The sequence below is a fragment of the Condylostylus longicornis genome, unplaced genomic scaffold, assembly GCF_029603195.1.
Source record: "Condylostylus longicornis isolate FDR11 unplaced genomic scaffold, ASM2960319v2 ptg000048l, whole genome shotgun sequence".
Lineage (NCBI taxonomy): Eukaryota > Metazoa > Arthropoda > Insecta > Diptera > Dolichopodidae > Condylostylus > Condylostylus longicornis.
Genome location: NW_026578017.1, coordinates 14844180 through 14862676, shown reverse-complemented (window position 1 = coordinate 14862676; position 18497 = coordinate 14844180). Strand labels below are relative to the sequence as shown.

Sequence of the window (18497 nt, the reverse complement as noted above, 5' to 3'; positions counted from 1 at the left end):
AAAAAATTTTGCTGTTGGAGTTGTATGGCAGCCACCCGAACCGGTGCAGCTATCCCATTATAATTTTTAGAGCATATGTAGAATGTAATTGGACACATGTATACAAAATTTTATATTTACAGCTTTATTAGTTTTTGAAATATTTAAAATAAACTCTTTGAGTTGTATGGCAGCTACCCGAACCCGTTGTCCGAATTAGTCCAATAACAATAGGGCTCGTCCTTGGCACAAAAGAAAAAACTTGTGAAAGTTTGGTGTCGATTGCATTATTCGTTTTTGAGTTATCGTGCGATCGGACGGACGGACGGACGGACGGACGGACGGACGGACGGACGGACGGACGGACGGACGGACGGACAGACGGACATGTCTAAATCGACGCAGAATTTTACGCTGAGCAAGAATATATATATATGTCCATACCGCAGATGACTCCTTCAAGTAGTTACAAACTCCATACCAAAGTTAATATACCCTTCACGAAGTGCAGGGTATAAAAATAAGATGTTAAACACGAGATGAGAAAAACTCAACATGTTCAATAAAGTTTTTTTCTAAATATTTGTTATCGTTGAAATCCTTGACTACTTTTCGAACATAATTCTTATTTTTTTCATTCTTGAATAACTTTCTTGAAATGTTTTGAAGAGTTTGGAGTTTTAATACAATTCAGAAAATGGTAAGATAAACGTTTATTTCAGATAAAATTGACGGAAAATTTATTGTATGATGGGAAGGGATTTGCCTCCATTTCCATTTTGTATAAGGATTTTAAAGGGAAAAGTATTACTATATGTAATAAATTCAGTGGAGTTCATTGTGTAGCATAAAGGATTATTGTTATTGTAGGAAAAAAAAGTATTGTTTTTTGTCCACTTTGTTGAAAGTCTCCTTCAATAGGGAGACGTTTCTATAATATTAAAAAGGCATTTATGTTATCTTTTTGTTGAAGTTTCATATATAGAGTTGTAAAAGTATTATGGGATGAGTTTTCTCAGAAACTTCAAATGTTTTATAAATAATTATTATTGATAGCAATATTTTGTTATTCACAAAGTATCACGAATAAGATTAAAGTTACCGACATCAATTGTTGCTTAAATTAAATTTTAAATGCTTAGTAATAAAGTTTTTAAATGCTGTCATTAAAAATTATAAATATAAAGTTATTGAGAAACGAGAAAAAAAGTAGAGTTGACCTTGTCAACTCTGTGATACCCGTACGAATTTGTTATCCTATGTGCGAATATCTAATGTGCCATAACTAACTATGGGACAGACTATAACTTTAAGTTGCCGTATTACCATATTAATTTATGCACAATTTCAGTACTAAACACAAAATACTGGTTGTGCCAAACTACTATTGAAGTTGTATGGCAGCTACCAGAAAGAGCCAAGAAATTTTAGCGAATTTTATCAAGCACATCGGCCCTACTAACAAATTCACTTGTGTGAAATCTCAATATCACAGCTTTTATAGTTTCGGAGATATAGCCAAATAACTTTTGAAGTTGTATGACAGGTACCAGAAGGAGCCAAGTAATTTCAACGACTTTTATGAGACACATTGGCCCTACTAATATATTCGTTTGTGTGAAATTTCAATACCATAGCTTTAATAGTTTCTGAAATATAGTCAAATAACTTTTGAAGTTGTATGGCAGGTACCAGAAGGGGCCAAGTAATTTCAACGACTTTTATGAAACACATTGGCCCTACTGATATATTCGTTTGTGTGAAATTTCAATACCACAGCTTTTATAGTTTCTGAGATATAGCCAAATAAATTTTGAAGTTGTATGGCAGCTACCCGAACCGGTACCCCGATCACGTCCAATTTAAATAGGGTTCTGGCACTTACTACAATAAATCATTTGTGAAAATTTGGTGAACTTAGCTCAATTAGTTTTTGAGTTATCGTTGGGACGGACGGACGGACGGACGGACGGACGGACAGACAAAGCTAAATCAACTCAGAATTTGACGCTGATCAAAAACATACACTTGAGTCTATATCTAACACCGTTATTTCTTAGCGTTACAAACGGTAAGGCAAATTTAGTATACCCTTCGAACATACGTTCGTACGGGTATAAAAAGGTGAATGTTAATGTTGAGTGTTAAACAGTCCGATAAATAAAGTTGGGTCAAACCAATGGTTTGTATTGTAGCACTTTTCCCTTCAACAAGTGAAAATTCTGCTTTTAAATACAGTCTATGTATAGCTATCACACTATTAAAATTATTTTCATTCATATACAAAACTATTTCTAGGATTGCATATATTTAGGATGACGCATATATGCAGTCTTTGAAATAAAGCAAAAATTAATATAAAAAGGGGTTAACATAATGCTCGATTTTAAGGGTTAATTGTGTGAGTTAAGAAAAATAATTATATTTTTTAATTTCACTGAATTTACCGTTAGCTTTTTGCGTTTACAGAAATTTGGAAAAGCTTGCGGTTTCGGAAATATAAGGTGTCAAAAATTCAAATTTTACGAATTTCAAGAGGTGATAACTTGAGAGGGGGTGGAGATGGAAAAAAATTTTCTTCTAACAAAATGAACTATTTATTAATATCTAAAAGCTCCTAAAATTTCAAGCTTCTACAGTCTGGGGTCTAGAAGAAAAACGACATCAAAAATTTGGAAAAAAAGGACTTTAAATAACGGTAAATTTGAGCGGCCATTTTGATTTTCTTAAGTTGAACTATAGTATACCGCGCAAGGGGAAGCAAGCCACTGCCTTTCTGCGTTTGCAAAATTTCAAAAATGCTTATGGTTTCATTGCAACAAATATTTAAAAAAGGCCATTTTTAGGGTTTTGGGGGGGTATAACTTATAGAGGGGGGGAGATAGGTAAAAATTTTGTTCTACGGAAATAAGTTTCTAGTGAAGATCTATGTACGTATTAAATTTCAGCTTTCTATCTTCAAAGGTATAGAAGTTTTGTAAACAGACACACGGACAGACGGACGGACGGACGGACGGACAGACGGACGGACGGACGGACGGACGGACGGACGGACGGACAGAGTGAAACTAATAAGCACTTTTTTCAAAAAATTTTTTGGAAAAGTGCTAAAAAATGTACATTACAGCTTAAGTTTCACATGATTTTTTATACCCTGCACTTCGTGAAGGGTATATTAACTTTGGTATGGAGTTTGTAACTACTTGAAGGAGTCATCTGCGGTATGGACATATATATATATTCTTGCTCAGCGTAAAATTCTGCGTCGATTTAGACATGTCCGTCTGTCCGTCCGTCCGTCCGTTCGTCCGTCCGTCCGTCCGTCCGTTCGCACGATAACTCAAAAACGAATAATGCAATCGACACCAAACTTTCACAAGTTTTTTCTTTTGTGCCAAGGACGAGCCCTATTGTTACTAGACTAATTCGGACAACGGGTTCGGGTAGCTGCCATACAACTCCAAGAGTTTATTTTAAATATTTCAAAAACTAATAAAGCTATAAATATAAAACTTTGTATACATGTGTCCAATTATATTCTACACATGCTCTAAAAATTATAATGGGATAGCTGCACCGGTTCGGGTGGCTGCCATACAACTCCAACAGCAAATTTTTTATATTCGGCAAAATAATAAAGTCAGATTCATGAAACTTGGCAGTCATGTGTCCAATTATAGGTCAAATATACTTCTGAAGTTTTAGAGGAATTGCTTTACAGGTTCGGGTACCTGCCATACAACTCCAGAAGCTAATTTTAAATATTTGGAAAAATAATAAAGTCAGATTCATGAAACTTGGCAGTTGGATGTCCGATTATAGATCAGATATATTTGTGAAGTTTTAGAGGAATTGCTTGACAGGTTCGGGTACTTGCCATACAACTCCAGAAGCTAATTTTAAATATTTGGAAAAATAATAAAGTCAGATTGATGAAACTTGGCAGTCGTGTGTCCAATTATAGGTCCGACATATTTCTAAAGTTTTGGTGCGATTGCTTGACAGGTTCGAGTAGCTCCCATACAAGTCTTAAAGCTTATTCTTAATATTTGGAAAAATAATAAAGTCAGATCCATGAAACTTGGCAGTTGTGTGTCCGATTATAGATCATATATATTTGTGAAGTTTTAGTGGAATTGCTTGACAGATTCGGGGACTTGCCAAACAACTCCAAAAGCATATTTTAAATATTTGGAAAAATAATAAAGTCAGATTCATGATACTTGGCAGTTGTGTGTCCGATTGTAGATCAGATATATTTGTGAAGTTTTGATGGAATTGTTTGACAGGTTCAGGTACTTGCCATACAACTCCAAAAGCTAATTTTAAATACTTGGAAAAATTATAAAGTCAGATTCATGAAACTTGGCAGTCGGATGTCCAATTATAGGTCAGACATATCCGTGAAGTTTCTACAGAATGACTTCACAGGTTCGAGTAATTGCTACACAATAACGAAAGGTGCAGGGTATTATTCAATCGGTTTATACCGACTTAAACGTTTTTACTTGTTTTATCATTTAATTGGCAACAGTTCTTAATTAAAATTGCAGCAAATCCTTTAAAATATTTAGCGAGAAGCTCTGTGAATTATATTCTTCAAAGTTTCCATTGTTGGGACTTGCATAGATTCCAAAATTTAAGATGTATTGTTTACACCAAATATTACAAATATAATTCTTCATTAAGAATTCGAATTTTGACAATTTGAATGTGTATTAGAAATTTGAAACCTATATATAAAAGATTTTTCTAAATTTTTACAATTAACTTTGTTCTATATTTTAAAAATATTAATCGGAAATTTTTGCTTATACAATCATCTTGTTCATCTTTTACTAATGCAAAGGTTATTGGGAAGATAATTGAAAATTTTTTTTTCAATTATCTAATATTTTATTAACAATGTTCTACTAACTGCTGTTCCATTTCTTTCTACGATAAACAATTAAATACGCTAAAGTGTGTCGTACGGAAATGCCCAACATTTGCAAAATATTTTTTGTTAATTTCTTTTTGCCAGCAAATTACTTTTTCCTAGGATATTCTTTTTAATGTTTATCATAAACGAGTGTATACGAGTGTGTTGCTGATTTTTGTAAAAATGCTTTATTACTTGTTTTTGATAATATTCATTTTAGAGTTTGCATTGTTTTTTGTCATAAAAATGTTGTAGGAATCTGACGAGTAATTGGTTGACAAAAATTATGTTTTAGTTATACAACAATGTTCATAATATTATTTTGGAACATGTTATACTAGTTAGTCAAAAGTTTTAATAAAAATAATTATGTTTAAAAGTAAAATTGTATACTACCCCTAAAAATATGCAATTTTTTATAATTTTTCAATATATGAAGTTTTCAAAATTCAAATGCGAAAATTTTAAAATTTTTAAAATAATTTTATTTAAATACCCGCTCTTGAAATTTTACTCTCATGTAATCTCCTGTTTCCTGCCGTTATTTTTATCGTTAATTTTATAATTAATAGGATAACAGAACTGGGTTATATTGTGATTATTGAATATTTTAAGATAACGCGTTATTCAACCGTGGGACTTATAAATTAAATTTCTTCCTTATAAATTGAAAATTTGTTCGTCTGTTTAAAATTTCATAATTATGAGGAAATACTTCTCTCAAGCCTATAATTTAATTATTAATTTGTTAACAAAAATGTATAACATTATTTTGACAGCTTTTAATGAATACAAAATTTATTTAATTAATTTCACTTTAAAAAGAATTGAATTTAATAAAAAAACGAAATGAAAAAAAAAGAAACACAATAATGAAAAAGAAAATTTTCTTAAGGAAAAGTTTTCATTTTATTATCGAATGAATATTTTATTTTCTTAAATTTTATTTTTCTCTTTTCCTATTAAATTTTTGTGGTATGAGAAATTGTAATTAAGAAGATTTTTGGCACATGTTTCTTTAAAGCTTTATTGTAATAATATACGGGTGTTACATACATGTGTATATGGTTTATATACATACATAATGTGTAGTTTTTTTTATTAAGGATTTTACATATTCTAGTCGTAATACAGCAACTTATTTTCATTATTAATTGTAGCCAAAATTAATTCAAAAGATTTAAAAGTCATTTATATTATATTTATACGAAATTGTGTTGTTCTTTTAATCTACAGTGCTATAATTATAAGTATGCGTAAAAATATTGCTTAACTTTGGTTCTGAAATTTTTTTTCTTAAGAAATTATCATACATTTATTTTAATTTCTATAAAATATCCTTATATAAGCCTGGAGATTTTATTTTATTAGGTGAATATTTATGAGTTTGCTACAAATTCTAAAGGGGGAAATAAAAGCAAAAAAAAAAATCTAATTTGTTTCATTCAAATGTAAAAAAAAAATTTTAATAGATTTGTCGTGCATTTTTGTTAATTACTTTCCTAATTTTGATAATACGAAAATTTTTAAATTAAGAAAATTTGTTTTTCGTTTAAAATTAAATAAAATCGTATGATAAGCGTTCATTGTATAAAAAAACAAAAGTTTAAGTAAATTACAGGGTAGTGATTAGTGAATGATGGAATAAGATTAGGTAAAATTAATAAGGTAGTAATTTTAATATAAAGTAAGCAGTCTTAAAAGAAATTTTTTGATGCGCCACAGAAATTAAGGAATCTGTGCTCTCCGTTCTTAGGAAAAACAATAATAAAAGAGCGGACGTGTGTAAAACATAATCCTCTGCATTCCTAGAGTGTTGCTTATGATTATTTTTCTGGAAATCATTTAATGTCAATTATTATTGTCATAATACTAATGAATTATTCGGCTTGGGGGTAATAGACGTTTAAAATTGGTACAGATTTGCAGAATTAATTGAAAAGGAGAAAACAAAATTGTACATGCTCTCTAAAAAAGAGTTTATTTGAAATAATTATTAAAAGAGAGGTTATGATAAAAGTGTGCCATGTTTCCGTATACATGCTTTATTACCTTACATAAAAGTTTCCATGTACCAATAAGACAACTTACAGATTTGATTGAGTATCATAATAAATCTTTTAATAAAATTTGAACTTAAATTTGTACTCATGTTGTCATAATAAATTATTAAGGGTCTTCTTGTGAAATGACTTAAATTTTTTTTTGGATTTGCATTAAAACGTTTCCAATAGAATGATTTGAACATGCAATTCTATTTATGAAATTGATATTCTTCAAGGGATTTTCGCATAATATTGAAAATCAAACTCAATTAAGAAATTCTTTATTTTATTAAAATGATGATGACATTATTGTTCGTTGTTTTTTTGGATTTTTTTATAGGGTTTCTGTATTCATTTATTCTAGGATTCAATTTTTTTTTCCTTATTCACTCCTAGAAGGAGCATAGGGCTAGTGCATGATTTCTCATGCACTAGTTTCATAGCGTCATAGAGTTTAACTAGGTAGGTGACTAACCTGCCGTAGTTTTATTTATATTAATTATTTGAGGTTATTAATATTTACTGTTTATTTTTCTTAGTTTTTTTTTTTAATATGCAATATTACGAATATTTGAAAATTACTTGTATAATATTTATTAGTATTGTATATTAAGTTATAATAATATTGAATATAATTTTTATAGTGACCTGACCGGGGTTTGAACCCGAGACCCTTCGGTTAAAGGACCGGTGCCATAACCACTGCACCAATGGTCAGATTCAATTACTTTCACAATATTCTGACTAAATTTTAGTCAAATCTTACATTGTTTCGTACTCGAAAGTTATATTTTGTTAATCTGAGTGTTCACATGTTGCAAAAAGAATTTCAGAAACAATATTGTTCACCTGAGGAACATAAATTGTGTATTATTAAAGACAGAACTATATAGGGTCTCTTTTACATAACATTGACCATTTTAAAATTATATGCTATGCATAACAGAAATTTCTGTCCTTTATTTCCTATAGCTTTAATTTTATGTAGAGTTTTTCTCATACATTTTTTTACTAGGAAAATTCAATGATTTTTCAAAACCTAAAAAAATTTTTATTCTTCTTTTTTTTTTATATGAAAATTTACCAAAGCATAAAATTTAAATTATATAATGAATTATTATTAAAAATAATTCAAATGCTCACCACAGTAGAATTAAAAAATAATCCTTTATTTTTTTTTGTGTTTTATCTCTTTACAGGTAAGTGTAAATTTTGTCGCTTCAGGTTAAACAACACAGAGCTTGATAATTTTTTTTTTGTTCACATTTTTCTTATTGTTTATTTCTATTTTTTGTTCCTTTTTGAAGTTAGCAACATTCAAGGTAAGTTTATTATTTTATTTTTTTAAACTATTATTATTTTTTAATGCCGTATTTCATACTGCTGTAGTTGAGGTTCTTTTTCAAATAAGAAAGAAAAAAAATTTAATACACAGAGAAAAAAAATGGAACATAACTTGAGGGAATTTCTATTTTGCTTTTTTTTGTATTTCGTTGTTGGATTTACTCAAAGGAATTCGTGCAATGAAGTTTTAAGATTCTTTGTTTTTGTAAATAAATCAAGGTTTTCTTCTTTCCTACTATCTATGTATATTGAGACTGAAAATATTCGTTTGGTTGAATGAATCAAAATGTTGATATAAACTGATAAAATACTATAGATAATGGTGAAAATTTTCAAGAATATTGTTATTGAATAAAATTTATAGGGAAATGTTGCAATTTTATTTCAAGGACACAAAATTCATTTCGTGTTTTGGCAGCAATTTTATAATATAAAAAAATGGCAAAATGTCGACATTGAAAATTTGTTTAAAGTTGTAAGGAATAAAATTTGCTTTTAAAGACTAGTTAGTTTAGTAATCAGATTAAGAGGTAAAAATAAAGGCAGAGTTTTGTTTTTGGAATAAATTGATAAATTGTCTTTCATTTATTTTACCGAAAAGATTGGCTTTAATTAGTAAGAAACTTTTCAGCAATTCGAAATATAAAAAAAACTTTTCGTGAAGGCCTTTACATTTTTTTGTCAAAATTATAAATGTTGAATTCTCAGTTTCAATTAGTATCGACTTACCCTTCAAATCCTGTTGCGATGTTAAAAGTTCAGATTTTTGAGAAATTTTGAAAAACTGAAATTTTCTGAAAAATCTAAGAATCATTTGAAAAATTTGGAAAATCTTTAAATCCGTTTCTGGGCGCAACTGTAGAAGGCAGACACTTTTTTCCATTCTTTTCTTGTTCTGGTTTCTAAAGTTATGTTTGAAAAATAATTATGAATAGTGGCTAATATTATGTCGTCCTTTGGTCTATTTAAGCCTCTTGCGGTGATATAAAACCTTTTAAAGATAGAACGCTTTTAAGATAGAACTCTTTTACGTTAATAATAGTAATTGCTAAGTTTTAAATAAATAAATGCTAATTGAGAGTTATTTTCAACACAGTATCCTACCTTAAATACAATAGCAACAAATTTAGCGCATTTCCAAAATTTCATGACAATCCTATTAAAAATTTCATTACGTCATATGGAATACAATTGATATTTTTCAATAAGAAACATTATTTTGCTATAAAAATATTAAAAATATTAGAAATGAAGTTGTAAACTTGAACGAATTTTATAAAACCTTTTTTTTTGTCGAAAATTTCATACGAAATTTCATGATTTCATGCGTTCTCATTTTCTTCTCTTAAATTTGCCTTAATTTTATTTCTAGCGGGTGTTTTTTTTTAACATCAATCACACGCCGCGCATTAGAAAACGAAAAATGTATATAAATTGCCTATGGAAGATGATTTATTTGCTGGGATTCACACGTTACCTTTTTGGTGTTTTGTACTTGAATTGCGTTTTGTTTTCTTTTAAAACGGAAATATTATTTTCACTGCTAAATTTTTATGTAACAAATGTTACAACAATATTTTTATGGATTAAAATTAGAAAACAGTCAAAATGGCGGTATTTTAAAAGTGGGTGTTGTTATACTTTTGTAGGTTTTATAAGAAATTTGAGTTTTCTACTGTTTAATGCTATAGGTTGAGAAAATGTTGATTAAAGAACAAGATTTTTGTACAAGAAATGTAATTTTAAATTGGAATTTTAAATTATATAAAAGAGGAATTTTTAAAGAAATTTGCATCCTCTACAACGGCATGTTTTAATAATTATGGAGTACAAAAATGCTTTAATAATTATTATAGCCTTAGAACTATAATTAATATTAAAGCATTGTTTTTACAGCTCTCAGTAAGTAATTAAATATGATTTCAAATAACAATATAAAGGGTGTATGCCACATGTCATGACTCATACAACAGCAGAAAGGAAGCATTCTTGGTTTTCGAAAGATATATACATCCACATTCTTGCTCAGAATCAAAATTCTTAATTGATTTTATCTATTATATCGTATGAATTTCTGTGATTAGTCTGATCAGTAGCTTTACTCCATATCTTCCGATCAAATAATATTGTTGAAACAAAACGATTGTCAACAATCGTAAAACAAATCAAAAGTGAGCAATGCGCACGAACATAAGAAATATTGAATTTAAAATATTATTTTATATTATTTTATATATAAGTAAATTTAAGTTTACACAGTGGAAAATTTTCTTTAAAAATTTTCTTATTAAGGTAATCCATCTTGGTCCTCTTTTCATATAGAAAAAAATTTGCCTTTCCACAACGTTATTTTCTAATCTGGAAAAATTAATATGAATCTAAAAGTTCATACCCAATTTCTGTTTTATTTATTTGTATAGCGAGATGAACATTAATATTACAGAAAAGAAGCTTTAAACTGACATCACATTTTTTACTCTACTCCATATTATGTGAAATTTTTTGATGACAAAATATTAAGAATCTCTTAGTTACATAGCTTTCAGAATTTCTCTTTAGTGTTTATAAAGATTTCAGTCTATGTATTAATGACTGTATATGGTTGTCTCTGAATGCATGTGTTCTATAGTAAATTTAAGAAATTGTCTCAAGATTCATTGAAATTTTCACTTTAACTAAGATGTTAAATTTATCGTTAATAATGTTGTTATACGGTAAAATGCCACTCATATTATATTAGGAAATGTATATGAGAATAAAAAGTGTTCAATGACAAGGAAAAAAATGATGAAAAAAAATTGAAAACATTTTTTCTGTTCCTTTTATTTTTCTAATAAATTTTCAATATAAAAATTGAATTGATTTTTAGAGATGTGAGAAAATACGAATATGAGTGGGGTTCGAATCTTTTTATGTGAAAATTTTAATTCAATAAATTGCAAAATCTATTTTATTATAGATACATTATTTGTCTTGTGATTTTAAGTATTTCAAATTTTTTGAAGAAATTGAAAGTTTAAAACTGTAAACTTAGCTTAAACATTGCATAGCCTTTAGACTGAAATTATTTTCTTAAAAATAATTTTAAAATAAAAGAAAAAATATTTCGGCTTTATCAAAAAAGAGGAGAAATAAATGTTATTTAATCTGACTATGACAGATTTCGAAAGAGCCAAAATCAATATTGTAGATAAATACTGAAATGATCCATTGAATTAAATCCGGAAAGGTATAAATGATAACAAACCAAACCTTTGGGGCTTAAATTTTCAAAAATAATATGTAATAGAAAAGTAATCGGCTTGAAATCGGGGTTAGTTTATAGAATCTACAGAGTAAGAGTCAGAGACTAAAAAATATGAAAATATTTCAGATATTACAAAAACTTTTTCATATATTTCCATGTTATACATGCGTTATGTGCTAAAATTCTTTGAAACAAAAACCTAAAAGCAATTTAAACAGGGCTTTAACTTTAAATAACAATTATTCCTATTTAAGGGATATTAATAAGATACATAATTACTGATAATATTGCTAATAATTATTATTACATTCATTTTAGAAAGCTTTAATATAATTATAATGTGTTATTGAAATAATTATTATAATTTTTAATTTGCAAATTAAGTGAAATTATCTTTAAAAATATTGAAAATTTTTTTCAAAATTTCCTTATTATTTATTAATTTATGCTAACACTTACTTAAAATATTTATTAAATATTCAAATCGATTTTTTTTTCTAAATGAATATTAAATTATAAATTCAGTAAATTGCAAAATAGCAAAGCAAAACAACAACTTATTTTATATTCAAAAATAATTTTGGCACATTTTCCGAAAAAATTTGAAAAAAAATGTGCTTATTAATTTCCAATTATCAGTAGTCCTGTTTAAAAAACTTCTACACCATTCAAGATAAAATGATTTAATTTTGGGTGCAAATATATTTGGGTATATGTATTACTTCTCCATAGAGTAATGTTTTTCGTATCCCTCTGCTTGGCTAGCTATAGCTCTCAAAAGTTGCAAGTAAATGCAAGTTTTTAATGAACTGCCGTGTCTAAATCTAAAGTCAAGCAATTTGTGAATTCTGTTTATAACAGAAGACCACTTAATTACTTCTTATGTCATAGAGAACTAAGGTAAATTTTCAAATCTCGATTTGATTCTGCAAATTAATTGTTATTCCAAACAGACTTTTTTGTTAATTTTCGAAGCAGTTTTTCTTCTATAGGTTCAATTTTTGATACTTTCTATAAATTGATCAGTAACTAATTTTACTTAAAATAAATTTTTTTGAAGCTTTTATAGCTCTTGAGTTCTCAGTTCTCGAAATTTGTAAAATGTCAACTTCCGTCCTAATATGCTTATTAAAACGCAAATACAATCGAGAAAAGAGGTAAAAATAACTGTTCCCTTACCTAAAAATATACCCTTAAGTTTTAAATAAATTTATTTGCAATTCAATTTATTCAAGCTTTTATTAGTGTGATTAAATATTTGTGATATTACAGTAAATTTTTTTTTGAAAATTTTTCTTCCCCCAAAATTTATGCAATTTTTTATGCTTTAAAGAGAACTGTTTCAATTGATTATTTCCATTACTTAGGGCCAAAGTTAATATAGATACAAGATTAAAAATTAAATTATTAAAGAGAAATGCGCCATTTTCCAAACCATGACTTTGATTGACTACCTTCTATTCTTTTAATTTGGATCAACCTGCTATTCTATTTAACTTTTATTGTTTTATACGTGAAACCTTATTATTACTTTAATTTTACCTTCATTTTGTTTTGGAATATAAAAAGAAAAGGTTGAGGCAACCATAAATCTAAGAATATAAAAATAAAAAGAAAATATTAAAGCATTTTGGGTTAATAAATATCGCAGAGTAGAAGGAGAAAAATAACGATGAACATTTTATTTAATATCGCCTTTAATGTAAGCGTGTGAAATTCTTCCTAAAGCTCTGATTAACTACCGGGTAGCCTTAATTTATATATTATATGAAGCTTCTTTACAGCATTGTTAAGGCGTCATAATCGTTGAAAAAATAATTTGTGAACACAAAATGGTATTTTTGTTTTTTTTTTTTTATTTTTTCACTTCACACTTTTACTTTCATTTTCTTTATGTTTTAAGCGATTTTTTTTTTCGCTGGTTTTTCTTTGTTTCATATTTTTCTCTTTGATTATTTCATCTGTATAATTTATGTAACGGGATTTAAGGATTTTAACAGATTTTCACATTACTTGTATTTTGTTTACTTCGTTTTTGTCTTGTTTTGAAGGCTAAATTACATTTTCTTATGTTATCTTGTGTAAAATAATAAAAACAAAAAAAAAGTTCATGAAAAATTTGAAATAAAGACAAAGAAATATTTTCGCGTACTGTTTCCGAAAACTAAACAAAAAAATAATTTTAGTATTTCTCGCCAGTATTGCCGGCCGCCAAAGTGAAAAATAATTATTGTTTAGCTTCAAAAGCTTTAAGTGGAGATGACCTCAAGTTTCGGAATTTTCACTTGCGTGCAAGCCGTCATTGTTAATTTTAATTTTTATGTCATACGGTCAGGTTAGCAGATTAAACAAAATTTAGTGAACAAGAAGCGTAGCATTTAGCAGATTGATTTTAGCAGGCAGTCTAATGTTCGAAACATTTTCTCTGTTACTTATAAAGTTGCTGCAAATTTGTAGCTATACATTTAAAATTTCAACAAGAATATTATTTAAAATAAATTTAATAAACAATTAACTTTGCATTTTTGATGAAGACTGGCCGAAAAAGGTGAAGCAAAGACTAAGAACAATCAAGATCCATAAGTGAAAGTAAATAATGTTTTTAACCATAAATACCTTAGAGCCAAGTGAGATGGGAAAGCAGAAATGTTCTTGGTATCAGTTGGACCTACCTTCACTTAATTATCTTTTACCTTATAAGGAAAAATAGATGTTTTAAACCATAAAACGAGGAATTCTTACCTTTTTAAAAAATTCTTTTTTTGGTAAAACAGAAAATGTGCTTTTTTACAAAATTTGTGGTTTTGTATTTACTTGTTGTTTTACTAAATGATTTTGGCAACCTGAGTGGCTTTAAAAAGAATCCAAAAATCCTCAAAAAAAAATCTTTAAAACAAATCGGAATGTTTTCAATGTGTGAAATGTTTTCTCACTGAAATGAGGTGACGATCTTTTCGTATATTATTTTTATACACTTTCATATTTAGGTTGAATTTGGAATTATTAAAATGAATTTAATTATCAAAATATTAAAAGCATTCAAATGAAATGAAAAGAAACAAAATTTCTTTAACTTAAAATTTTTCCTTCAAAAGAATTTAATTGAAATTTTAATGTATTTAAATTTATAATTATTCTATACGAGACGTAAACAAGAGCTCATTTTGTGTAAAGATAAAGGCAAAAATAAAATTAGTCTTTTTGGAATTTGAATAAGCATTAATACCTCCCTTAATATCTAGTCTATTTAAATTTAATTTTAATATTAAATTTAAGTAGACTAGATACAGCACTTTTGTTTATGATTAATTTAAAATTCGAGAGACTCTATAATTACAATAATTTTAAAGGCCTAGATCTATTTCCAATTTAAATTTCATGCAATTTTAAGATATTTTACTAGTACACAACAGAGGCTTTAAATACTTTTATGGTAAAAAGTTCTTTGATTTCTAAATAAATATACAGGATGGCCTTCTATGAAAGACAATAACCAGATTGTATCGAAGTTTAATGCTAATAATAGAAGTCTAAATTGCTCTTATTTTCAATAAAAGTCATTGAAATTGTATGGGTTCTTATAATTGTTATCATACAACTGAAAAACTTTGAATGATTTTAAAATGGAATACAGACTATAGTGCTTAAGTTGTGTCCGAGGTATATGAGCTGAAGAAAAATTTTGTAAAAAAATGAAAGTGAAGTAGATTATTAAATATGAAACAACTCCTGCGAGCATGGAGTGTCATAGAGTAGGCACGGTCATCTCTACATATTCTCAGGATATTACAGGTGGGAGCGTATGAAGACTAAAATAAGTCGCGAATGGTTAAGGTTACCCGGAGGATATGTCCTCTTGTCCCATTCGGTTCCCTTAATCTATGAAACCTACTAAAGTTGACCGAATAATATGATTTTACTTATTACAGAAATATTTTACTATAACTCGTTATATACTCTTATATAAATAATTTATTTTGTCACGAATTATTAAACACTTACGGTTCGTTTAAGTTGAACATAAATTTAAATTGTTGGTATATAGACCTTCGATGTTTTTTTAAAAATTTATTGTATAACATTAATTTATTACAAACTTAATTCTTGACCCAAAAAACATTTTATATCTGTAACACGAATTAAGTTAATTTTGAAAAAAAAATCTTTTTAAGGACAACAAAACAGGATTTAAAGATCGTTAACTTTCATTCATTATAGTTTTTGCATTGAAGTAAAAAAAAAATCATTAAAATTTTACACAAAATTTTCTACTTATAGAAAAACATAGAAAATTAATTTTAAAATAGCTTCGGGATATTAAATTAATTTAAAAAGAATTTTACACAAAAAATAAAAAAAACTTGTTTAAGACAATATTTTTTCGTTATTTTAAAAATTCTATATCTTGCCCAGTGATACCTGGGCTCTAATTTTCTTTGAATTTTTGCATTTGGGAGTACTATATCAAAGAAATTATTTATCCAAATAATAAACAACTAGCAATGCGAATATGAATGAGACCGTCGAAAATAACAAAATATGAGATTTTTTCTATTTTTGATGCAAAATTCTAATGTTTTAAATGATAATTTATTTGAACCCAACGCTTCCCCCGAAACTCAATGAGAGCGATGCCGACAGCGGCTACATATTACAGAAACAAATTTTCGAGGTCGTTGGATTAAATGAAATTTTAATTTAGCCGTTTTAAATGGAAATTTGACAAGCGGGATGTAGTGGAATTGGAACACATAAGGCTGCCAAGCTGTTTTTCAATTTATAAATAAACAAAAACAGAGATGACCTTTTGTATAAACAAATATACCAAATGAATGTGTTTAAACAGAATAAATGAGTTTTTAATATGTAGCCTTGTAAATTAATAAAAACAAGTTGTTGAAGCGGCTTTCATGCTTTGTGTAACAAAAAATTGCTATTAAAAGTAAATTTTTTTCACTTTAATTAATTTTACAAATGCAGCAAAGAAATAAGCCTTATTGTGAAATCACTGATCACCAATATATTTTTTGCTTATTTTAAGCAGGTCGTTGAATTTTGTCGTTCCCATTGAGCGTTGTTTCATCGACATCAGCTGAATACATTGCAGTTGTCGTTCTCATTTAGCGTCGAAGGTTACTATCATAACATTTACAATAAAGGTTTTTAACATGGACATTTAAGTATGTATGTGGAATGAGTTCGAATTTGAATAGTATTATATAATTTGAAAGTGAAATTTGATATTTTTAGCAAAGCTATAAAAAAAATCAAGTGTTTTACTCTTATCTAAATTCAAATATTTAAATTTTTATAATATAACAATTTTTGGAATAATTCCAAAATACATAATAGTGACTCATATTAGATAAGGCGAAATACCTTTAATATTTGAAAGCCATGTTGTGTAGAACTAAAAAGTAAGAACTTATTGAGTAGCTTACAAAATTTGCTGTTTTTCGTTCATTTTACTCTGTTGTAATAAAGTCATCAAATTCTAAATAATCGTTAATCTTGAAAGCTTTATATAAACTCCTGTAATGCAAATTTGAAAAATCATGAAAATTTTTGCTCTAATCTAATTTTTGCAAAATAAAATTGCTATGGGAATCCAGACCAAAATTATTTGTAAGATATTCGCTTTTCCTGACATTTAGAAATTTGTATTTTTATTCAAATGAAAAAAGAAATCGAGTTGATAAGAACTACTAAAGTATTTTCCACAATTATGCTGCAAAAATTTGCATTCCAAAAAAAAACGAATTGGAATTTTTTCAAAAATTAATAAAATTTTCTTTCTTTTGGCTTCCCATTATCTGGCTACAAAAATTATGACGTGGTTGCGTAAAATTCCAAAAGATAAATTGAAAAAAATTTTATTCAAGATAAAAATCCATTTGAATTTCTTGGCTCATATGAAAAATTAAATTTTTTTTTTTTAATTTGTTTTTAAGGACAAAAGTAATTTAGTAATGACACTTGTGTTGTTGTCAGTTATTGTAAGTAAAACGTGTAAACGAATTATGTAGAGTAAAATACAAGGTTTCAGAAATAAATGAAAACTGTACAAAAGAAAAACTTACCACTCTGTTAATTTTTACTATTTTTTCTGCCTTTTTGCTGAAGGACAAGTCCTAAAATTTCAAGATTTAAATTCAATTTAAATGTTTTTAAAATGTTTAGTTATTCAAGGTGGAAAATGTTTTGTATATGCAAACTCGATTCCTTGTATGAATAATTAAAAAAAAGCAGATTATGTACTTTTTTAAACACCACTGCTCATATTTTGTTTTCAACAGAGTAGTTAAGTTTCTAATATTAAATTAGAAACACTTACAATCTTGTTGAATCAACGCTCATTAAAAATATTTTTAAAGTCAAATTATGCATGTTTGTATAGTAAAGAAAATAATAAAATCAAATTTTACAACTTTTTGGATTCTAACTCATAAGCCTATACATTAACTATTTTTATTAGTTTTCTCACATTGTGTATTATAGGATTATTGAAGTAAGTGGCACCAAACTATTTCTAACTCCAGACAACATGAATAATAAATAGCTCATAAATTAAAATTTTATTTAAAATAGGACCGTATTCTCCCAAATTGTCACAATATTGCTGAAATACCTAATGAATACATTATTAATTCTTATATCACACTAACAAACTTATTGACAAACAGTTTGTACACTTATATATACGTATTTAATCCTAAATTCAATTCTAAATTTAATAAGAGGCAAAAATTATGTTCAGTAGAAAATTTGTTAGTATTTTTAAAGAAGTGAGAACTTTTGTGTCCTTATAGATTTTTGCATAAAAATTAATTAACTTAAACTGATTCTATCTTAATTAACTTCTTCTCTTAACAATTTTATACTTTATAACACAAATAATAATTAAATATAATTCAAAACATTTTATGATATGTACATTAATTGTCGTATATCAAAACGACAG

At 27.4% G+C, this 18497-nt stretch overlaps 1 protein-coding gene across 5 annotated transcripts in view; it reads left to right on the top strand.

The window, feature by feature from the left end:
- LOC129611027 (uncharacterized) overlaps positions 1-18497 on the top strand; it is a 122509-nt gene that overhangs the window by 92636 nt on the left and 11376 nt on the right. Inside the window, exon 3 of one of the 5 annotated variants that reach the window (XM_055523934.1) lies at positions 8145-8261. The exons of the other annotated variants lie outside the window; for them this stretch is intronic. Within the exon in view, the coding sequence (XP_055379909.1) occupies positions 8145-8148 (4 nt within the window). The 3' untranslated portion in view covers positions 8149-8261. Of the gene's footprint in view, positions 1-8144; positions 8262-18497 lie in introns of those variants that run through there. 5 annotated transcript variants of the gene reach the window in all.